The sequence below is a fragment of the Canis lupus genome, chromosome 9 (genome assembly GCF_011100685.1).
Source record: "Canis lupus familiaris isolate Mischka breed German Shepherd chromosome 9, alternate assembly UU_Cfam_GSD_1.0, whole genome shotgun sequence".
In the NCBI taxonomy this organism is placed as follows: Eukaryota; Metazoa; Chordata; class Mammalia; order Carnivora; family Canidae; genus Canis; species Canis lupus.
This window is the reverse complement of record NC_049230.1, coordinates 48,388,458-48,406,065: the sequence shown is the minus strand read 5'-3', so window position 1 is coordinate 48,406,065 and position 17,608 is coordinate 48,388,458. Positions and strand designations below refer to the sequence as shown.

Below are 17,608 nucleotides of genomic sequence, written 5' to 3'. Positions count from 1 at the left end.
CGCGGCGGCGTTTCCGGGGGACCGGTAGGAGCGCGGACGGGCTGCGCCAGACGGAAGTGGGCGGCTGCGGTGCCGGCGGAGCGGCGCCGCGGGCGGGACCTGGCCGAGCTGGAGGGTGCCGGGGAGCGGGGCTCGGGTGGCCCCCGAGGCCCGAGCGAGCGGACTCCTGGGGGGTCTGCGGCGGCCGCGGCGGCACCGGGGGAGCGCGGCGGGGATGGGGCGCCGAGCCGGGCGGGGGCCGCGGCCTCGGCCATGTTCGCGGGGCTGCAGGACCTGGGCGTGGCCAACGGCGAGGACCTGAAGGAGACGCTGACCAACTGCACCGAGCCGCTCAAGGCCATCGAGCAGTTCCAGGTGGGGCCCCTTCGTTGCTGCTCCCCGCTGGAGGAGCCGGGGGTTCTGCGCCCTGCGGACGGATTCTGACCGAGTCACAGCCAGGGCTGCCGGCCACGTCCTCGCCCCCGCCTCTCCGGCTGCTGGTCGGGCGCGGCTGCTCCTGCGGTGCCTGTGGCCGCCCCCCCCCAACAGAGGCCGCCCCCCGACCCCCCCCGCCCCGACCGCATCAGCCCCTCCGCCCCCCCAGCTCAGCCTCCCGCCCCCCCAGGCCGCCCCCCATACCCCCAGGCTGCCCCCCGACCCCCCAGGCCGTCCCCCGCATCCCCCCAGCCCCCCCGCCCCGTCGGCACCAGCCCTGACCCCCCCAGCCCAGCCTCCCGACCCCCAGGCTGCGCCCCCGACCCCCACCCAGGCCGCCTCCCGCATTCCCCCAGCCCCGTCCCCGCGCACAAGGGCCCTCTGTCTCCTCAGACCGAGAATGGCGTGCTGCTGCCCTCCCTGCAGTCCGCCCTGCCCTTCTTGGACCTGCATGGGACGCCGCGGCTGGAGTTCCACCAGTCTGTGTTCGACGAGCTCCGGGACAAGCTGCTGGAGCGCGTGTCGGCCATTGCGTCCGAGGGGAAGGCAGAGGAGAGGTGGGTGGGTGACTCCACCCTGCAAAGTGAGCGTCCCTCTGGTCACGCCAGCTGTAAGAGGGGGGTCCTGCCTGTGGAGCCTCATCTGCTCAGCTGTCAGCTGTCCAGGGACAAGTGGGCAGCTGTTTCCCCATGGAACCTGTGATGCTGCCTCAGAAAGTGGGTCTTTCCAGGTACAAGAAACTGGAAGACCTTCTGGAAAAGAGCTTTTCTCTGGTGAAGATGCCATCCCTGCAGCCAGTGGTGATGTGCGTCATGAAACATCTGCCCAAGGTAAGAACCATGGGCGACATGTCCAGGGCATGCTCTGCCTGGCGCCCTTGCTTGGGAGTGGAGCATGCCCTGGATCCGGGGTAGGCGGGCATCTTAGTGCTGGGGAGGGCTCCCGAGCTGCCTGCCCCACGAATGACTCTGGGGCATATCCTCTGAGTCACACAGATGGAAGATTGGCAGGTCAGTTGGGTTGTGGGACCCATGGTGACTTGGCAAGAGCTGTTTGCATTCAGCTTGCTGCCTGCATCTGTGGTTCACGTCTCAGGTACCCTGCTGGTGGTCTCTACTGGGCGGCCAAGGCCTGCTGCCCTAGCTTAAGGGAAACTCACGGATGGTCTGGAGCTCACGGTGCAGCTCTGGGCCGGGTGCAGCTCACGAATGGTCTGTGTGGTCGGGTAGGTCCCTGAGAAAAAGCTGAAGCTGGTGATGGCAGACAAGGAGCTGTACCGCGCCTGCGCGGTGGAGGTGAAGCGGCAGATCTGGCAGGACAACCAGGCGCTATTTGGGGACGAAGTGTCCCCGCTGCTGAAGCAGTACATCTTGGAGAAGGAGAGCGCGCTCTTCAGCACTGAGCTCTCCGTCCTGCACAACTTCTTCAGTCCCTCCCCAAAGGCGAGGCGCCAGGGCGAGGTGAGGCGGGGGCACCCTGACCACCCCTCCTCACCCCTCTGCATATTTCACAGGGTTCTGCTCCTGAGATGGGTGGGCTTGGCTGCAGGGCTGGCCCGGGAGCTGTGGGATGTAAGCCTCTGGTGGTGGGTCTCTGGTTGGTGTACCTGGTGCTAGGTGACTCGGCAGGCCTTTCTGGTTTTCTGGTTTTCATCGTGTCTTCTTTTCGTCTGGGAAATTTTTAAGATTTTTTTTTTTAAGATTTTATTTATTCATGAGAATAACACAGAGAGAGAGAGAGAGAGGCAGAGACAGGCAGAGGGAGAAACAGGCTCCATGTGGGGAGGCCGATGTGGGACTCAATCCCAGGACTCCAAGAGCATGCCCTGGGCTGAAGGCAAGTGCTGAGCCACCCAGGTGTCCCAAGATTTTTTTTTTTTTTTTTTTAAGATTTTATCCATTTATTCATGAGAGGCACAGAGAGGCAGAGGCGCAGGCAGAGGGAGAAGGAGGTTCCCTGTGGGGAGTGCAACGTGGGACTGATCACACCCTGAGCTGAAGGCAGACGCTTAACCACTGAACCACTCAGGCGTCCCTTTTTTTATGATCTTATTTTTAAGTCATCCTTACACCCCGTGTGGGGCTTGAATTCACAATCTCAAGATCAAGAGATGGATGCTCTACTGACTGAGCGGGCCAGGCACCCTCTCCCTTCCCTTCCCTTCCCTTCCCTTCCCTTCTCTTCCCTTCCCTTCCCTTCCCTCCCTCCCCTCCCCTCCCCTCCCCTCCCCTCCCCTCCCCAGAGGTTGGGGTATTTGCCTGGGGCACCCACAGTTTGTAGGGAGCAAACACTACAGAGTGAATGTCACGTGCTGGTGACCAGAGCTCAAGAGGTGGACAAGGGCTGCGGAGACCTGAGGTCACAGAGCAAGGTGAGGCAGGGCTGGGAATGAAGAGGAGGAGCCAGGCCAGGGTGTGAGCCCGGGCTCAGCAGAGGAGCAGGCTGATGGTCTGGGAGAGGCTTCTGTGGCTGGAGCGAGAGCAGATGGGCAAGTAGGTAGGGGATGAGCTCAGGAGGGCTGGAGGCCACTGTGGAGACTTGGCTTTTCCCAGTGAGTTGGGGGTCCCTAAAGTCCCCTGACTTGCTCCAGCATGACAGCTTAACAGAGGATGACGGTGATGGTGGCAAGCCAACCACATCCTGGTTGAGTGTCACTGGGTGTTTTGTTGGTTCTTAGCTTTCTCACCTGGGGTTTTGTGCTTGGTTTGTGACGTGGGATCTGACCTAATGTTTTCTCCCAGGACCTGGCCAGTGATTGTAGTACTAGCTCCTGCCTGTGGTCTCTTGCCTCCTAAGCCAGGGTCCCCCTGTGGGGCCTGAGTCCTTCCTACTGTGTGACCTGCACCACTGCAGGAGGAGAGTGCTGTGGCAGGTTCACGTGTCACTCATGGTCCTCAGGGTGTGGCTCAGGCCCGGGGGCCATGGCTCTGTGCCCAGCTGGGTTGTGGTCAGGGCAGGCACATGGCAGCTCTCGTCCATACTGGGGGTACCCACTGGGTGGGTGCTGAGATGCAGGCTGCTCTCCAGGTCCGCTGTGTACATCAGGGTCCCTGAGGCCTGCTAAAGAGGCCTTGCCCAGAGCCCTTGAGGTGGCTTGTCCCATGCTCACTATTTCTGCCATCCCTGCTCGTCTTTGCACTCAATGTCCAGCCTGGTGCTGTTGGGGTGCTATGGGGTCCATTGCCCCAGGTTGTCCTGTGCATTCTTTGCACCATTAGAGCAAGAGGTCCCGCTCTTGTGCACAGCCAATGTGCAGTGAGCAGCATTCCCTCATGCTGGCTGTGGCGGTGCGGCAGGAACTTTCTGCGTGGGGTGTGGGTTGCAGAGGTGGGTGGTCCCTGCCGAGGAATGAGGGCAGGGTGTGAGGTTGCCACAGGGCTTCAAGCTTTGGGAAAATCCAGGGAGTGAGGTGGCCCAGGCTGGGCTTTAGATAGTAGTGAGGTCTTGACTGTGTGGCCGATGTCTGTCATGTGGGCCTCAGTATCCTTGTTCCACCTGAGTATCCACGGGTCAGGCAGGTGGCAGACCTCCTGGGCGGCTCTGAGGAGTCAGGGTCCCAGGCCCGGGGCCTTTGAAAGAAGCTGGGGGATCTGATGTGGGCTTGCTCTCCTTCAGAACCAGAAATGCCACCACCTGACACAGAGAAGGCGTCTTGTGAGAGAGGATGCTCTTAATGCCAAACAAGTAGAAGGGCTGAGTGTGGGGATAGGGCAGTGCTGCCCCTGGGGCTGTTGGTGAGACTATGGCGTGGGGTCCTACCCTCCAGGTGGTTCAGAAGCTGACACAAATGGTGGGAAAGAACGTGAAGCTGTACGACATGGTGCTGCAGTTCCTGCGGACCCTCTTCCTGCGGACACGGAACGTGCACTACTGTACCCTGCGGGCTGAGCTACTCATGTCCCTGCACGAGCTGGACGTTGGCGACATCTGCTCTGTGGACCCCTGCCACAAGGTGGCAGCCTCATGTACCCCCCTGCCCCCCACCCAGCCCCTGCCCCACCTCTGCCCACCAGGCTCAGGGGCAGGGGGTAACTTCTAGGCTCCTGAGTCAGAGCCACCTGTACCTCCCTTATTTGCCTGCCCTATTTCTTCCCCTGCTCCAGAGTCCTTGGGTGCTGTGCTCCAGGGATGGTGCTTTCCGCACCGCCCTTGTCCCCTGCATGGGTGTAGTGCAGCCTGTGACATCTGTGGTGTCAGGGTGAGACTGGTCTCTGCCCCGATGACAGGTCCCCAGAGAGGCACAGACATCTCCGTGGACCACCTGGCCCGCTGGGCATGTGACCATGCGAGGCATTGGGTTCTGTTGCTCACATGAGGCTTGGGCATGGGTCTTGCCTGAGCAGTGACTACAAGTGCCGCCTAGAGGCCATGGCCTCTGGTTACGTCATGACTGTGCTTCCTCTCCGCAGTTTACCTGGTGCCTGGACGCCTGCATTCGTGAGCGGTTTGTGGACAGCAAGAGGGCCCGGGAGCTGCAGGGATTTCTGGATGGAGTGAAGAAGGGGCAGGAGCAGGTCCTGGGGTAAGCACTGGCATTTTGCAGGAGCCCCCAGGGTCCTGTCCACAGCTGACAAGCAGGCCGTGTCCATAGTTTAATATGCTTTAGAACTGCCTGGTACTTGTGCGCACGGCAGAGAGACCTGGCTGCTGGGGCTGAGGCTGTCAGAGTTTGGGGTGATCTGGGGCCTGGGTTGGGGCTCTGCTGTGTGCAGTAGTTGGGGCCTGTCCCAGGGGCCATGGTGCTGGTGGGATCTGGCTCCCAGCATTGCCTTCTCTCTGTGACCATCTCTGTGGGATCCTGGATGAGCTTACAGAATCAGGGTCGGGTTTTCAGAACCAAAACAGGAGCTTAATTTATTTGTAATTTTTATTTTTTTTATTTAAAAACATTTTAAAACTTATTCATTTGAGAGAGCACAAGTAGGAGGGGCAGAGGGAAAGGGAGAAGCAGACTCCCTGCTGAGTAGGGAGTCTGACATAGGACTCGATTCCAGGACTCTGGATCATGATCTGAGCTGAAGGCAGATGCCCAACTGACAGCCACCCAGGAGCCCTGAGAGCTTAATTTTTTAAAAATTAAAAAATTTTGGCTTTTCATTGTTTTGAGTAAGTTAAAGATAAGTTATGAACAGCAAAGTTGTTTTTGGAAGATATCCAGAGTGGGTGGGCAGGCCTGCTGTGTGTGGAGGGGCCATTCTCCCCAGCCTGTGGCTGTGCCAGGTTAGTGCAACATGCTCATCCTCACAGGGATCTGTCCATGATCCTGTGTGACCCCTTTGCCATCAACACCCTGTCGCTGAGCACCGTCAGGCACCTGCAGGAGCTGGTCGGCCAGGAGACACTGCCCAGGGTGAGCGCCCTGCGTGGATGTGTGAGTGTGGGCAGCCGATGGCCAGGTCTGTGCTGCCCCAGTGAGTGGACGTGCTCCTGGTGGATGGTGGGCATGTGGAGCCTGGGAGCAAAGCTGATGCTTCTGGCTGCAGCACAAGGACCCTGCTGGGCTACAAGTGATTTCGGTGGGGGAGGGAGGCCCGGGTGAACACGTGCTGAGGCCCTGGCCTTTCCATAGGACAGCCCTGACCTCCTCCTGCTGCTCAGGTTGCTGGCCCTGGGCCAGGGGGCGTGGGACATGATCGACAGCCAGGTCTTCAAGGAGCCCAAGATGGTAACAGGACTCGGGTGGGACTGTTTCTGCGGCTTTCTTGAGAGGGTCTGTGGGGCCAAGGAAGTCAGCAAGGTGGGGTGTTGGGAGATGGGAAGGAGGGACAGGCCTTTAGGCTGATGTCCAGGAAAGACAGATGTGAGGTGGGCGGGCGAGGGGTGGGGTACGCTGCAGGACCACTTGTGGGTTTTCTCTTGGCCTAGGAGGTGGAGCTCATCACCAGGTTCCTGCCCATGCTCATGTCCTTTGTGGTGGACGACCACACCTTCAACGTGGATCAGAAGCTCCCAGCTGAGGAGAAGGCCCCAGTCACATACCCCAACACGCTTCCAGAGAGTTTCACTAAGTATGGGCTCCGGGAGAAAGGGTGGGGGTGCCCTGCTGCCCTCTGGAGCCCCTCCTGGCTTCATAGAGCATGCAGCTCAGGGTGGCCCATCCATGCTGGCCCAGATTTCTGCAGGAGCAGCGCATGGCCTGCGAGGTGGGGCTGTACTACGTGCTGCATATCACCAAGCAGAGGAACAAAAACGCGCTCCTCCGCCTGCTGCCAGGGCTCGGTGAGTGTGCAGGCAGCTGCCCACATGGTGCCCCGACACCCCAGCCTCATCCCACCTCCTAGGGGTAGGCTGGCCTCGAGTGTGGGTCTCAGTCTTCTGGAACTTGTTTGGGTGCAAGAGCGAGTGGAGCCCAGCTTGGTAGATCAGACCTCCTGTCACCCCATTACAGATCCATGGTCACCGTCTGTGGAAGGATCATTTCCGCTGTGGTGCCACAGCTGCCTTTTATTCTCCCTGCCAAGGGAGGTGGTACTCTTCCAGTGCGGAGCCTGAGTCTGTGGCTACCTGATGTGGGGGCGGCATGCTTTGGGCAGGAAGACGAGGGAGGGGCCTGAATGGATCCCTTCAGGTGGAAGCTGCAGGCCCAGCCAGGGAGCAGGGTGTTGGGGCCTCTGGCCCGGGCTCGTCTGTGGTGTTGAGGTCGCTTCAGAGGGACATGGGGTCCCTTATTAAGTGTGTTTCTGGGTCACTGACAGGCCTGAGGATGGTGCACGTGTTGTGCTCCCAGTGTTCTGTTTGGGGAGGAAGCTGTTTGTGGCTCTTAACTTACTTCCAGCCTCCGTCTAAGTGAACAGCACGAACTGATTTTCTTCCGCTCTGGAGACCAGAAGGATGAAGCGAGTGTCCTGGGGCCACGGCTGAGGTGTGGGCAGGCCCGACTGCTGGGGGCAGCAGGGAGAATCTGTCTCCCTGTGTCCAGCTCCCGGGGGCTGCCCAGCCCTGGCTCAGTTGCTCTCACCCCTGCATCTCACCGACACCACCCCCTACCTCCTTCTTAGGGGACACAGGGCTGACCTGGGTCACTCAGGATCATCTCCCATCTGGGGGCTTCTTAACCTTGCGAGGTAGCATGCTCACCAGCCCCTGGATTAGGGCGTGGACCTGTCCCGGGGTCGTCCTCCTCTTGGTCACGGATGCTGGAGCTTTTTTGTGTTTCTGGAGATTTCCAAGAGTGCAGTTACAAATAGCTTGCATTTGTCATTTTTGTTCATTTCAGTAGTTTGTTTCTTTCTCTTGTCTGATGGTATTGACTAGACGCAGCGGTGTCCTGCATGCATTGGGAGCATCAGCATGTCCTTGCCACCAGTGGGCATAAGCTTAGCAAGAGTACACTTATTCTTTGATGTCATCAGTGGGTGCTAGGAAGATGCAGATTTTAAAAATTCCTTTCTGTTTATTTTTTAGCTTTTTATTATGGGGATTTTTGATGAAATCACAAGAGCATGGTGAAGTCCTGTGCTTACTAGCTCCCTATGTGGGGGCCCTGGGTGATGGTCTAGACCTAAATCCATGCTGCCAGCACAGCAGCTGTGAGGGATTCAGCAGGTATCTCTACAAGACAGTGGTGTTAGCACAGCTGCAGCATGTAGTCACATCTGGGGCCAGGTCCTGGCAGTGGCCACGATTCCCTAATTGTCTGTGACATTCTTTTTTGTTTTTTTTTTTTTAATTTTTTATTTATTTATGATAGTCACACACAGAGAGAGAGAGAGAGGCAGAGACACAGGCAGAGGGAGAAGCAGGCTCCATGCACCGGGAGCCCGACGTGGGATTCGATCCCGGGTCTCCAGGATCGCGCCCTGGGCCAAAGGCAGGCGCCAAACCGCTGCACCACCCAGGGATCCCATGTCTGTGACATTCTTATATGGATGGTTTGTTCCCATCAGGATTCAAACAAGAAATGTGTCCCTTCCCACTTCCCTGTTTCCACCTCCAAAGGGTGGCAGGCTTTCGGGTTTCTCATTGTCTGTAGGGTTCTGTGGGACTTGTGGGAACCAGGACACGTGTTTTCCATTTGGGACTTTGCTGGTGGTGTCCCCTGTTGTAGTGACTGCCCCTGGCAGAGTGTCCTGTCCAGTCAGATGTGTGGCAGGAGTGCGCTCCAGCTGTGTCCAGTGGTGCCCCGGTCTCCTCACATTCTGGGTTCTGCTGACATCCGCTGGGTCCATGGTCACAGAGTCCCCTGGCAGCATTTCTCAAAGCCTCTGCTACAGCACTTGTGTCCACATATGTGTCCCCGTGTGGCCTGTTGCCATCCAGCTGGGTCTCTGGCCCTGTTGGCTGCATGCAAAGGTGTTCCTGTCTCTGCTCATCATTGAGGTTCCTTGGTAGTCACTTTTGCTGTTTCTTTTTTTGAAGATGTTATTTATTTATACATGAGAGATGCAGAGAGAGAGAGGCAGAGACACAGGCAGAGGGAGAAGCAGGCTCCATGCCCGATGTAGGACTCGCTTGCAGGACCCTGGGATCATGCCCTGGGCCAAAGGCAGACACTCAACCACTGAGCCACCCAGGCGCCCCATGCTTTTGCTGTTTCTTTTACATTTTGGAGTCTGTGGCTTCAAAACATGAAATCATTTTCTTTTGTGGTCTATTTTCCAGAACCAGTGCTTGCTTCGGCAGCACATATACTAAAATATATTTTCCAGAACTGTGCAGATAGCAGTCTGGTAGGACTCAGTGGGTGGTATGTGGCACTTGCCTGGGTTTCTTTTCTAGTTTCTGGTCTGTTTAGAGTTTTTCTCTCCTGGAGTCTACTTCATCCAGAGTCCCTTGGCCATTGGTCATGGTGACAGGCTCTTCTGCCGTCCCCAGCCCCGTCCTCGCACCGTAGCCCTGCTTCACTGCCTAGGTCTGGGCCCCTGGCTGCCCCCTGCCCTGCCCCAATTCCAGCTTGTAGGAAAACTGGGCACCACATCCTCAGGTGACCTTGCCACTTTGCAGCCTCTCCACTGTCCACCTGTGCAAGGGTAAGGGTGGCAGGCTTAGGGAAGCTGACCGACCCCTGCTGTGTTTGCAGTGGAGACCTTTGGTGACCTGGCGTTTGGTGACATCTTCCTGCACCTGCTCATGGGCAATCTGGCGCTGCTGGCTGACGAGTTTGCCCTGGAAGACTTCTGTAGGAGCCTCTTTGATGGCTTCCTCCTCACAGCCTCACCCAGGTGCCCACCTTCTGCCTATATCTGTGCTGCTGGGGCCAAGTCGGTGAGGCGTGTGGACACCTGGGTAGGGAGGGCAGCTCTGGGCCCCCTGTAGTGTTGCCGTGGCCTCTTCCAGGAAGGAGAATGTACAGCGACATGTGCTGCGGCTCCTCATCCACCTGCACCACCGGGTGGCCCCATCGAAGCTGGAAGCCCTGCGGAAGGCTCTAGAGCCCACCGGCCAGGTGAGTGCCCCAACCCTCAGCCCATACCCTAGGGGCCACACTGCCTGTGGTGGCCTCATCTTCCTCGTTGGCACAGCCCCTGTATGGACCTGACCCAAGTGACCATGGGGTCTGCTCCGAGCAGCTCTGGGCCTGCCCCAAAGCCACACACTTTCCCCCCAGAGTGGAGAGGCAGTGAAGGAACTTTACTCCCAGCTCGGCGAGAAGCTGGAGCAGCTGGAGCACCGGAAGCCCAGCCCAGCCCAGGCTGCAGAGACTCCAGCGCTGGAGCTGCCCCTCCCCACCGTGTCCACACCGGCTGGGCTCTGAGGCTTCACCAGGTTGCTCAGAACTCGACAGGCTTCCTGGTGGTTCTGTGGCCTTGGCCTGAAGGAGCTCCCCTAGAGCTGGAAGTGTCAGGACCCCACCTCTCCTGGTGGCAGATTGGCTGCCCCCGGGGCCAGGCTGGGCAACCCCCGCCCTCGGACATCCTGCATGGGGGGCACCCTTCTCCTGGGCCTCAGCCCACCCTGACCTTGATCTTGGGGCCGGTTCTTGCTCCTCATGGGCTCCTGTGTACATCTTTGGAGGACAGCACTGGTCCTGCTGTGCCCAGCCTGGCCCCGGACACACTCCCAGGCTGTGGAAACCTCTGGCTCACTCCTGCCAGAGGAGTGAGGAGTTTCCATTTTTGTAGGGGAGACAGGTTGGCAGTAGTTGGAATTAGGAAAAAGCTACCATGGGGAGTGGGCAGGGTGCCGAGGCCTGAGGCAAAGGGGAAGGGGCAGCCCAGCCCTATTGGCCTGGATTGGCAGAGTCATGTGGTTTGCTGGGTCCAGTCATCTGCAGATTGAACCCAGCTGCTTCTGAGGAGCTTTTGTTTCACAGTGGACAGTCTGGTTGACCCATGGCCCTCCAGGCAGGGAATTGTTTCTCCCCTGGCCAGCAGCGCCCTGTGTAGTGGGCTTGGCTAAGGAAAGCACAGGCGACCCACTGGCTGCCTCAGTTTACCCTTGGAGTGGTATGCTCCCTGTTGCTCAGCTGCACCGTCTTGCCCACGTGGGGGACAGCCGTTGCACACAGTGAGACTTTCATTTATGTAAATAAAAAGTGTTTGGGTAAATCCAGTGGATGAGCTGTTGATGGGCACCCCTGTGGGTTGGATGGAGTGCAGGTGAGCAGGTGCCTTCTTAAAGGCATTTTTGCCCTTGTGGGCCACAGTCTGGATGCTTGGCCCTGCCCCTGGAAGCGGGGACATTCTTAGGGAGGAGACATCTGTGGTGCAGGTGCTGGGGGGTGGCCCCCTTGGAGTTGCTTTCATTTTCCCCAGGAAGCAGAGAGCCAGGCAGGACCTCACCCCTGCCCCCCATGCCTCCAAGCTGGGATCTCAGGGCATGGGCAGGATCTAGACAATGTGGCCCCCTCCCCCCCCCCCAGTCCCAGGAAGGCTGAGAGCACAGCCGGCCCATGTGGTGGGGTGGTGCCCAAGGCCCCAAGCCCCTGCCCCTGTGCAGAGGAAGGTCCTGGGGAGCCAGGCCCCACAGCTGGAAAGCATGCAAATAAGTGGGGCTTTCTCAGTGCAGTGACCCTGCCCGAGGGCATTGCAAGGACAGCAACTCCCATGCATCACCAGGACTGTGAGTCCCATACTGGATGGAATGAGGACTCCCAAGCCCGTGACCAACATTCCCCAGGTGGAGGTCACGCCTGCTGGTCAGAGAAGTGGAGGAAGCTACAGAGGCAGTGCTGGGTGGGGGGGCCTGTGTGGGCGGGGGGGGGGGGGGTGCTGGAGAGGCACAGGGAGGCTCAGAGCATGAGGTTGGGAGGACCATAGGACAGCCAAGGGACTGGACTGCCTCTGCCAGAGGGACACAGGGCCAGACTAGTTTGGGCGCAGTACTGATTGGTGAGCCCTCTTAGGGCCGCAGACTGGCCTGGGCCGGAGCCTGGGGCTTTGGTTGGTCAGAATGGGAAGAGCAGAGGGTCACTCAGGCCGTCTGTGCAGAGATGGGAATAGGGCTGGGGGCAGGGACACACGAGCCCCCACCTGCCACATCTTGGCCTAAGTTCTCTAAATTTGCTCCCTGACCAGAATGCTGAGCTATGCGTGGGGGGTGGTTAACCCCAGCTCTAGAATTTATGCCCCGGTGTTAGGTCCTGTCCTTGGGGTGGGAGGGCTCTAGGTTGAGGGACAGGGGAAAAGGGAAGGAGACAAGGAGAGAATGGAAGAGGAGGATGAGGAGAAGGAAAGGCGCTCTACTCTGGGAGCCCCCCAGGTTGGGGTCAGGGGAGGGGAAGAAGGGGGTGGGGGAGGGGAACGAGGATCACGGAGCTGCGCAGATGGCCCCCTGCATGCCCCATGTGCTCTTTCCCTGCACCCCTCCCTGTGGGAGGTCAGATGCAGGAGAGGTCCCGGGGTAGGTAGGGGTTCCGTGGGGAACAGGCTGAGATGCAGCAGGCTGTGGGATCCCTGGGGGGGGGGGGTGCCCCCTAGCCTTACCAGAAGGCAAGGATGGGGCCAGGAGGGCTGCAGGGTTGAGGAGGGTAGGTGACCCCAGGCGTGGGGACCTGCGAAGCAGCCAGACCTCCCCCTCTGGCGCCTCAGTCCAGCCTAAGTCCCGCCTGCTTGCCACACCCCTGACTCACTTCCTTTGCATGGAAGCGGAAACCTCCCCAGAGCTTCCTCCCCTCCTCCCGGGCCCCAGGGACCCACAGGTGCTACTCACTCTCCTCCGTCCTGGCCTGAGCTGGCCCAGCTGGGCCCTGACCCCACTGGGACCCTCCCCAGGAAGCCGGCATTTTCTGTGTCCTGAGTTGCAGCCCCAGCCTCTGGCCTGGGAGGGGGCTGCCCTTGGTGGGCCAGGGGCCAGCCAGAGCTTAACCTGACACAGCTGCAGGTATGGGGCAGGCTGGGGGCGTGTGTGTGTGTGTGTGTGTGTGTGTGTGTGTGTGTGTGTGTGTCCTGCATCTCTTCAGCTCGGTCTCCTCCTCTGGCTCTTTTTGTGCACTTTTCCACCCCACCCCGCTGGTTTCTGGGGGCTCCCTGCTGGCCACTGTATGTGGCCACTGGAAGGATGTTGGGAGGATCTTGGGAGTGCGAGGCCTGCGTCTGTCCAGACAGCAGAAATTCGGGCTAGTCCCCCCGCAAGTGTTCTTAGTGTGCAGGGGAGGTCTCTGGAATCTAGGGGTGCTCGGCCCTCTGATGCCCCTGTTGGCGCTCGGGAGTCCGGAGGGCCTCCGGAGCCGGGCAGTGGGAGCTGGGGCCAGGGTCGGGCAGCAAGGTCGGGCCTTGACCCTTCTTCACCCCTAATTGGCGCCTAGTTGGCACCGACTTGGTCTCCAGGAAGCCGGGTGGCTTCCCGATAAGCTGCGCCCTCCCCCTCCGCCACTTCCTCAAGGCCAGGCGGCTGTTTATGGGAGGACCCGAGAGATTTGCCTTAGGGCCCCGAGGGGTGCCGCTTCCTGGTCTGCGGGTCGAGGGGAGCCCGGGACCCCCTCCCCCGCGCTCTGGGGGCCTGGGGGGGGGCAACTTGCCCCGGGCGGAAGTCTGGAGATCCTCCCGCCTTTCCGTTGCAGGGAGGGCGACCTGCATGCAGAACGCCGCCCCTGCGCCATGGACGGCGGCCAGCCCGGTCTGGAGCCCGCGGCCCCGGGGCCCAGCATCCCCGGCCCGAGCGTGATCGCGCCCCTGCGCGCCGTGGTCCGCCTGCGCCGCCGCGTGTGCCTCCTGCGCAAGCGGCGCCTCCTGCCGCCGGGCGCCGGGCCTGCCTTGGGGCCCGGGGCGCCCAGACCCGGCTGCAGCTCAGGGGCGCCGCCCGCCGACCCGGACCGGCCACAGTTCTTCACCTTTGACGGCCCGGCCGAGCTGCCGTCCCGGACGCCGCGCAAGAGGCGCCGGCGCAGCCGCGTGGTGCTCTATCCCGAGACCTCGCGCAAGTGCCGGCCCCACGCCGAGCGCCGCAGCCGCGCGCAGCGCTGCCTGCTGCTGCTTGTGGCCATCGTGGGCTTCCAGGTGCTCAACGCCATCGAGAACCTGGACGACAACGCGCAGCGCTACGACCTGGATGGGCTGGAGAAGGCGCTGCAGCGCGCCGTGTTCGGTCAGCCTGAGGCCGTGGCTCGCATAGTGGCGCTGCTGCGGGACTACCTGGCCACGCACGTGCACAGCCGCCCGCTGCTCCTGGCGCTGCACGGGCCCAGCGGCGTGGGCAAGAGCCATGTGGGCCGCCTGCTGGCGCGCCACTTCCGCTCGGTGCTGGAGGACGGCGCCCTTGTGCTGCAGTACCACGCACGGCACCACTGCCCCGAGGCACGGGCGGCGCAAGCCTGCCGGGAGGAGCTGGCTGCGCTGGTGGCCGACGTGGTGGCGCGGGCCGAGGTGGAGGAGAAGACCCCGCTCGTGGTACTGGACGAGGCGGAGCTCATGCCCCCCGCGCTGCTGGACGAGTTGCACGGCTTCCTGCAGCCGCAGCGCGCCCACCCCTTCCACAACGCCATCTATGTGCTCCTCAGCGGCGTGGGCGGCGCAGAGATCACGCGCTTCGTGCTGCAGAACGCAGCCAGCGCGGGGCCCCAGCGCCCTGATGCCCACCTTGAGCCGGCTCTGGCAGCCGCTGTGCAGACCGACGAGGAGCTGCGCGCGCGTCTGAGGGTGCTCCTGGTCCGCGAGCACCCGCTGTGGCAGGCCGCGGCCATCGTGCCCTTCCTGCTGCTGGACAAGCAGGACGTGGTCAGCTGCTTCCGGGATGAGATGGCCGGGGAGGGCTTTTTCCCGGAGCAGGCCCGTGCTGAGCTCCTGGCGGCGCAGCTCAGCTACTACCGGGTGGCCGGCCGGGAGTTCTCTGTCACTGGCTGCAAGCAGGTGGTGGCCCGGGTGAACCTCTTGTAGCGTAGGCACGACTGGACACGGTGGCTACGAGTGGACACAATCCGAGGTTTGGGTTGGTGGTGGCAGGAGGAGGGACGGGGCCTGTGCATTGGCCTGAGGCCCCTAATAAGTCTGTCTCTGGCCCCTCCCCAACCTGTGGTTTGCCCAGGGACCTGGGGGAGCTAATGGGCTGGGTCAGTTCACCCCCATCAGAGCCCCCAGTCTGCCTGTGTAGGGTCCCTAATCCAGTCGCTGTGCCTGAGCGCGCCCTGCAGGTGGTGGGGGAGGTGCACCATCCAGGGTCCAGGCTACAAGGATGCATGATGGCCTCAGAGAAGGGCAGTCCCCTGCAGCTGGCTCTGACCTCTGCTGTGTGGGGTGCCCGCCGCAGCCCTCAGACACACTCATGCATGCTCTGTTCAGCCCTCGCACACTTGCCAGCCCTACAGGCCACAAGCCCCGGGACTTCTCCAGCTGGGGGAATGGGGGGTTACCCGGGTTCCCCCTGGACTCCTGGAAGGCCACGGGCTGCGTGGGTCTCCACACAGCAAGGCGATCCAGGGGACTCCCCTGAATGCTTTGGAAGGTGAGGGGACTCTCCCAGAGAGATAGGGGCGCTGACCTCTTGGCCCCCCGCCCTGGGCAGCAGCTTGCTTCAGGACGCTGAACTGGGGAGGCTTCAAGGTACAGACCCCTGAGGCTCAGCTGCAGAGCTCTGCAGGTTTTCAGGCGCCATAGGCACCCTTTGCATGTGGCTCCCAGAGGGCAGTGGTTGCGTCCACGTGGCCCCCACCAGCTCTAGTGGCCCCCGCTGCCCATGAGCCCTGCGGTGGCCTCCGTGCTCCCACCTGGTGGTCTTGGGGGTGTGTTCCTGGTGCAGGCCTGGCCCACCCTGGGGGAGGGACATGTCCCCACCCCCCACCCCTCCCCATGGTCCGCAGACTCCCCCTCCCCGTGCTGTCCACCCCACCTGCCCTGGCAGTCGTCGGGCCCAGGTAGCAAAAGCAGGAGGCGCCCGGCAGCCCAGAGAAGCTCTGTGGACCCTGGGGTGATGGGGTTTGGCGCAGGGCAGGGAGGTGCCCCAGATACTGGGGAACTGTGTTCCCCAAGGGGCTCTGGGGGGGATGGCCAGTGCATCCACCGACCCCACATGCTGAGTAGCTGGGGAAAGAAGCCCTGGAGTCTAAGGCTGAATGGGTGCCAGGGTAGCCCGTGTCCAGCCCGGAGGTCCTAGGCCCTGACCCCCAGGCACCCAGGGCATGCTGCTCACTTAGCCTTCTCTTTGTCACTTTGTTCTGTGCCTTTTAGTTGTCCTGCCTTTTTATATCTTGCTTTATTTTTATTTTAGTTTTCTGGTGCCCCCGCAACTCCCACCACGGCACACAGCGTCCCGTCTGTAATGGGTTGGCACTTATACCCTGAGCCACTTGCTGTGACCAGCTGAGGGCCAGCCCACCCTCTGCACCCTCAGGCCAGTCTCACCAAGTAGGGCAACACTGTCCTCTTATCCAACCCCACATATGGGACATTATTTTTATATTTAATGTTTACTGATGTTTAAATTTTATTTTACTGATATATTTATGAACGAGTTTCCTCTGTTTTGGAGGCTCTGTAATTCCCATTGTGCTGTAAACTAGCTTCCCAGGTTCTGTACATGCCTGTGGGACTGTTCTCATGCTGGGGCACCACGCTGCCCCCATGACTGCGGCTTCTTAGTCTGTAGAAGTCAGGACAGCTGGCAGGACGTCCTTCATGAAGAGTTACTTGGCTCTTGGGCTTTTTTCACTTAGAACTTGGTTTTGTCAAATTTTTTTTTTTTTTTTTTTTTTTTTTTTTTTTTTAAGCAGGGTCCATGCCCAGTGTGGAGCCCAAAGCTGGGCTTGAACTCACAGCCCTGAGATCAAGGGTCTGACGCTGAACTGAGCCACCAGGCGCCCCTGACTTTGTCAGATTCTTTGGAAAACCTTTCAGGATTTGAATTGGGCCCTCACGGATCCACAGGCCAGTGAGTTTGGGAAGTGTGCTTCCATCACACAGCCATGCAGTCACCAGGCTTGATCGCACACACGCGTTTGACTGGACTATGTCATGTTCTGCTGACAGGTCTTGCTCACATTTCTGAGATTTATTCCTTAAAACCATAAAGCATTTGGTTGATGTCACAAAAGGTCAGCGTTGTATAATCTAACATACACCTGGGAAAGTATATAAAGCAAAATCTGCATTTGAAGCTTTATCACAAAGCTACATCCCCCATACTGGTGGGGATGTGGGATGGGCCAGGCACCTGGACGCTCTCAAGGCGGCCCCACTCCCTGGTGCCCCCTGCCCAGCCCAGCAATGACCTGACCTGCCAACCCCTCGAATCACCACCTTCTGCTCTTCCCACTTGAACCACCCAACTTCACAGCTCCAACCAGTCTGTTTTACTTTGTTCTTCACGTTGCAACTTTCCTGTTTAATTTAAACAAAAGCAAAAACAGCTCGATTGACGTATCATTTATACACCACAAAAGTCACTCCTTTTAAGGGGATGATTTAATGATTTTTAGTAACTTTGGAGACTTGTGCCACAATGCAGGTGTGGGATCTTTTCACGACCCCAGAATGATCCATCCTGCTGCTTTTCTGTGAATCCGTTTCCACCCCTTCCTCAGGTAACCACTAATTCTGTCTCCCAAGGTTTAACCTTTTCTAAAATTTGGCGTTGCAGGTATGTGGGCTTTTTAGCTTTTTGTGTCTGACTTCTTTCACTTACTGCTTTTGAGGTTCACCCAAATGGGTAGGGCTTGCCTTTGTGGGCGCCTTTCTCCGCATTACATGGACCAGAAGCATCCCATGCACATTGGGGTTGTTTGCACTTGTTGGCTATCATGAATAAATTGTGCAAGGGACATTTGCCCCAAATTTCTTTGTGTGGACGTACGTTTTCCTTTATCTTGAACAAATACCAAAGAGTA

General features: G+C 59.7%; 2 protein-coding genes across 2 annotated transcripts; both read left to right on the top strand.

Moving 5' to 3' along the window:
- Positions 1-195: 195 nt before the first annotated feature.
- Positions 196-10,905, top strand: NELFB (negative elongation factor complex member B). The gene is made up of 13 exons (XM_038548653.1): positions 196-354; positions 808-971; positions 1,145-1,244; positions 1,644-1,874; positions 4,181-4,366; positions 4,824-4,936; positions 5,662-5,764; positions 5,984-6,079; positions 6,280-6,422; positions 6,527-6,633; positions 9,434-9,575; positions 9,691-9,799; positions 9,962-10,905. The coding sequence occupies exons 1-13, from the start codon at positions 253-255 to the stop codon at positions 10,106-10,108; spliced, it is 1,743 nt and encodes a 580-aa protein (XP_038404581.1). The 5' UTR covers positions 196-252; the 3' UTR covers positions 10,109-10,905.
- A 1,168-nt stretch (positions 10,906-12,073) lies between these two features.
- TOR4A (torsin family 4 member A) lies at positions 12,074-17,559 on the top strand. Its single transcript, XM_038548655.1, has 2 exons — positions 12,074-12,675; positions 13,355-17,559. The coding sequence occupies exon 2, from the start codon at positions 13,392-13,394 to the stop codon at positions 14,664-14,666; it is 1,275 nt and encodes a 424-aa protein (XP_038404583.1). The 5' UTR covers positions 12,074-12,675; positions 13,355-13,391; the 3' UTR covers positions 14,667-17,559.
- The last annotated feature ends 49 nt before the right edge of the window (positions 17,560-17,608 follow it).

Excerpts from the sequence above, each read along its gene's own strand:
- NELFB (XM_038548653.1), top strand. The coding sequence starts at position 253 with ATGTTCGCGGGGCTGCAGGACCTGGGCGTGGCCAACGGCGAGGACCTG. Across the intron at positions 4,937-5,661 it reads GGGCAGGAGCAGGTCCTGGG|GGATCTGTCCATGATCCTGT; the intron begins GTAAGCACTGGC and ends TCATCCTCACAG. Across the intron at positions 9,800-9,961 it reads CTCTAGAGCCCACCGGCCAG|AGTGGAGAGGCAGTGAAGGA; the intron begins GTGAGTGCCCCA and ends CTTTCCCCCCAG.
- TOR4A (XM_038548655.1), top strand. The coding sequence starts at position 13,392 with ATGGACGGCGGCCAGCCCGGTCTGGAGCCCGCGGCCCCGGGGCCCAGC.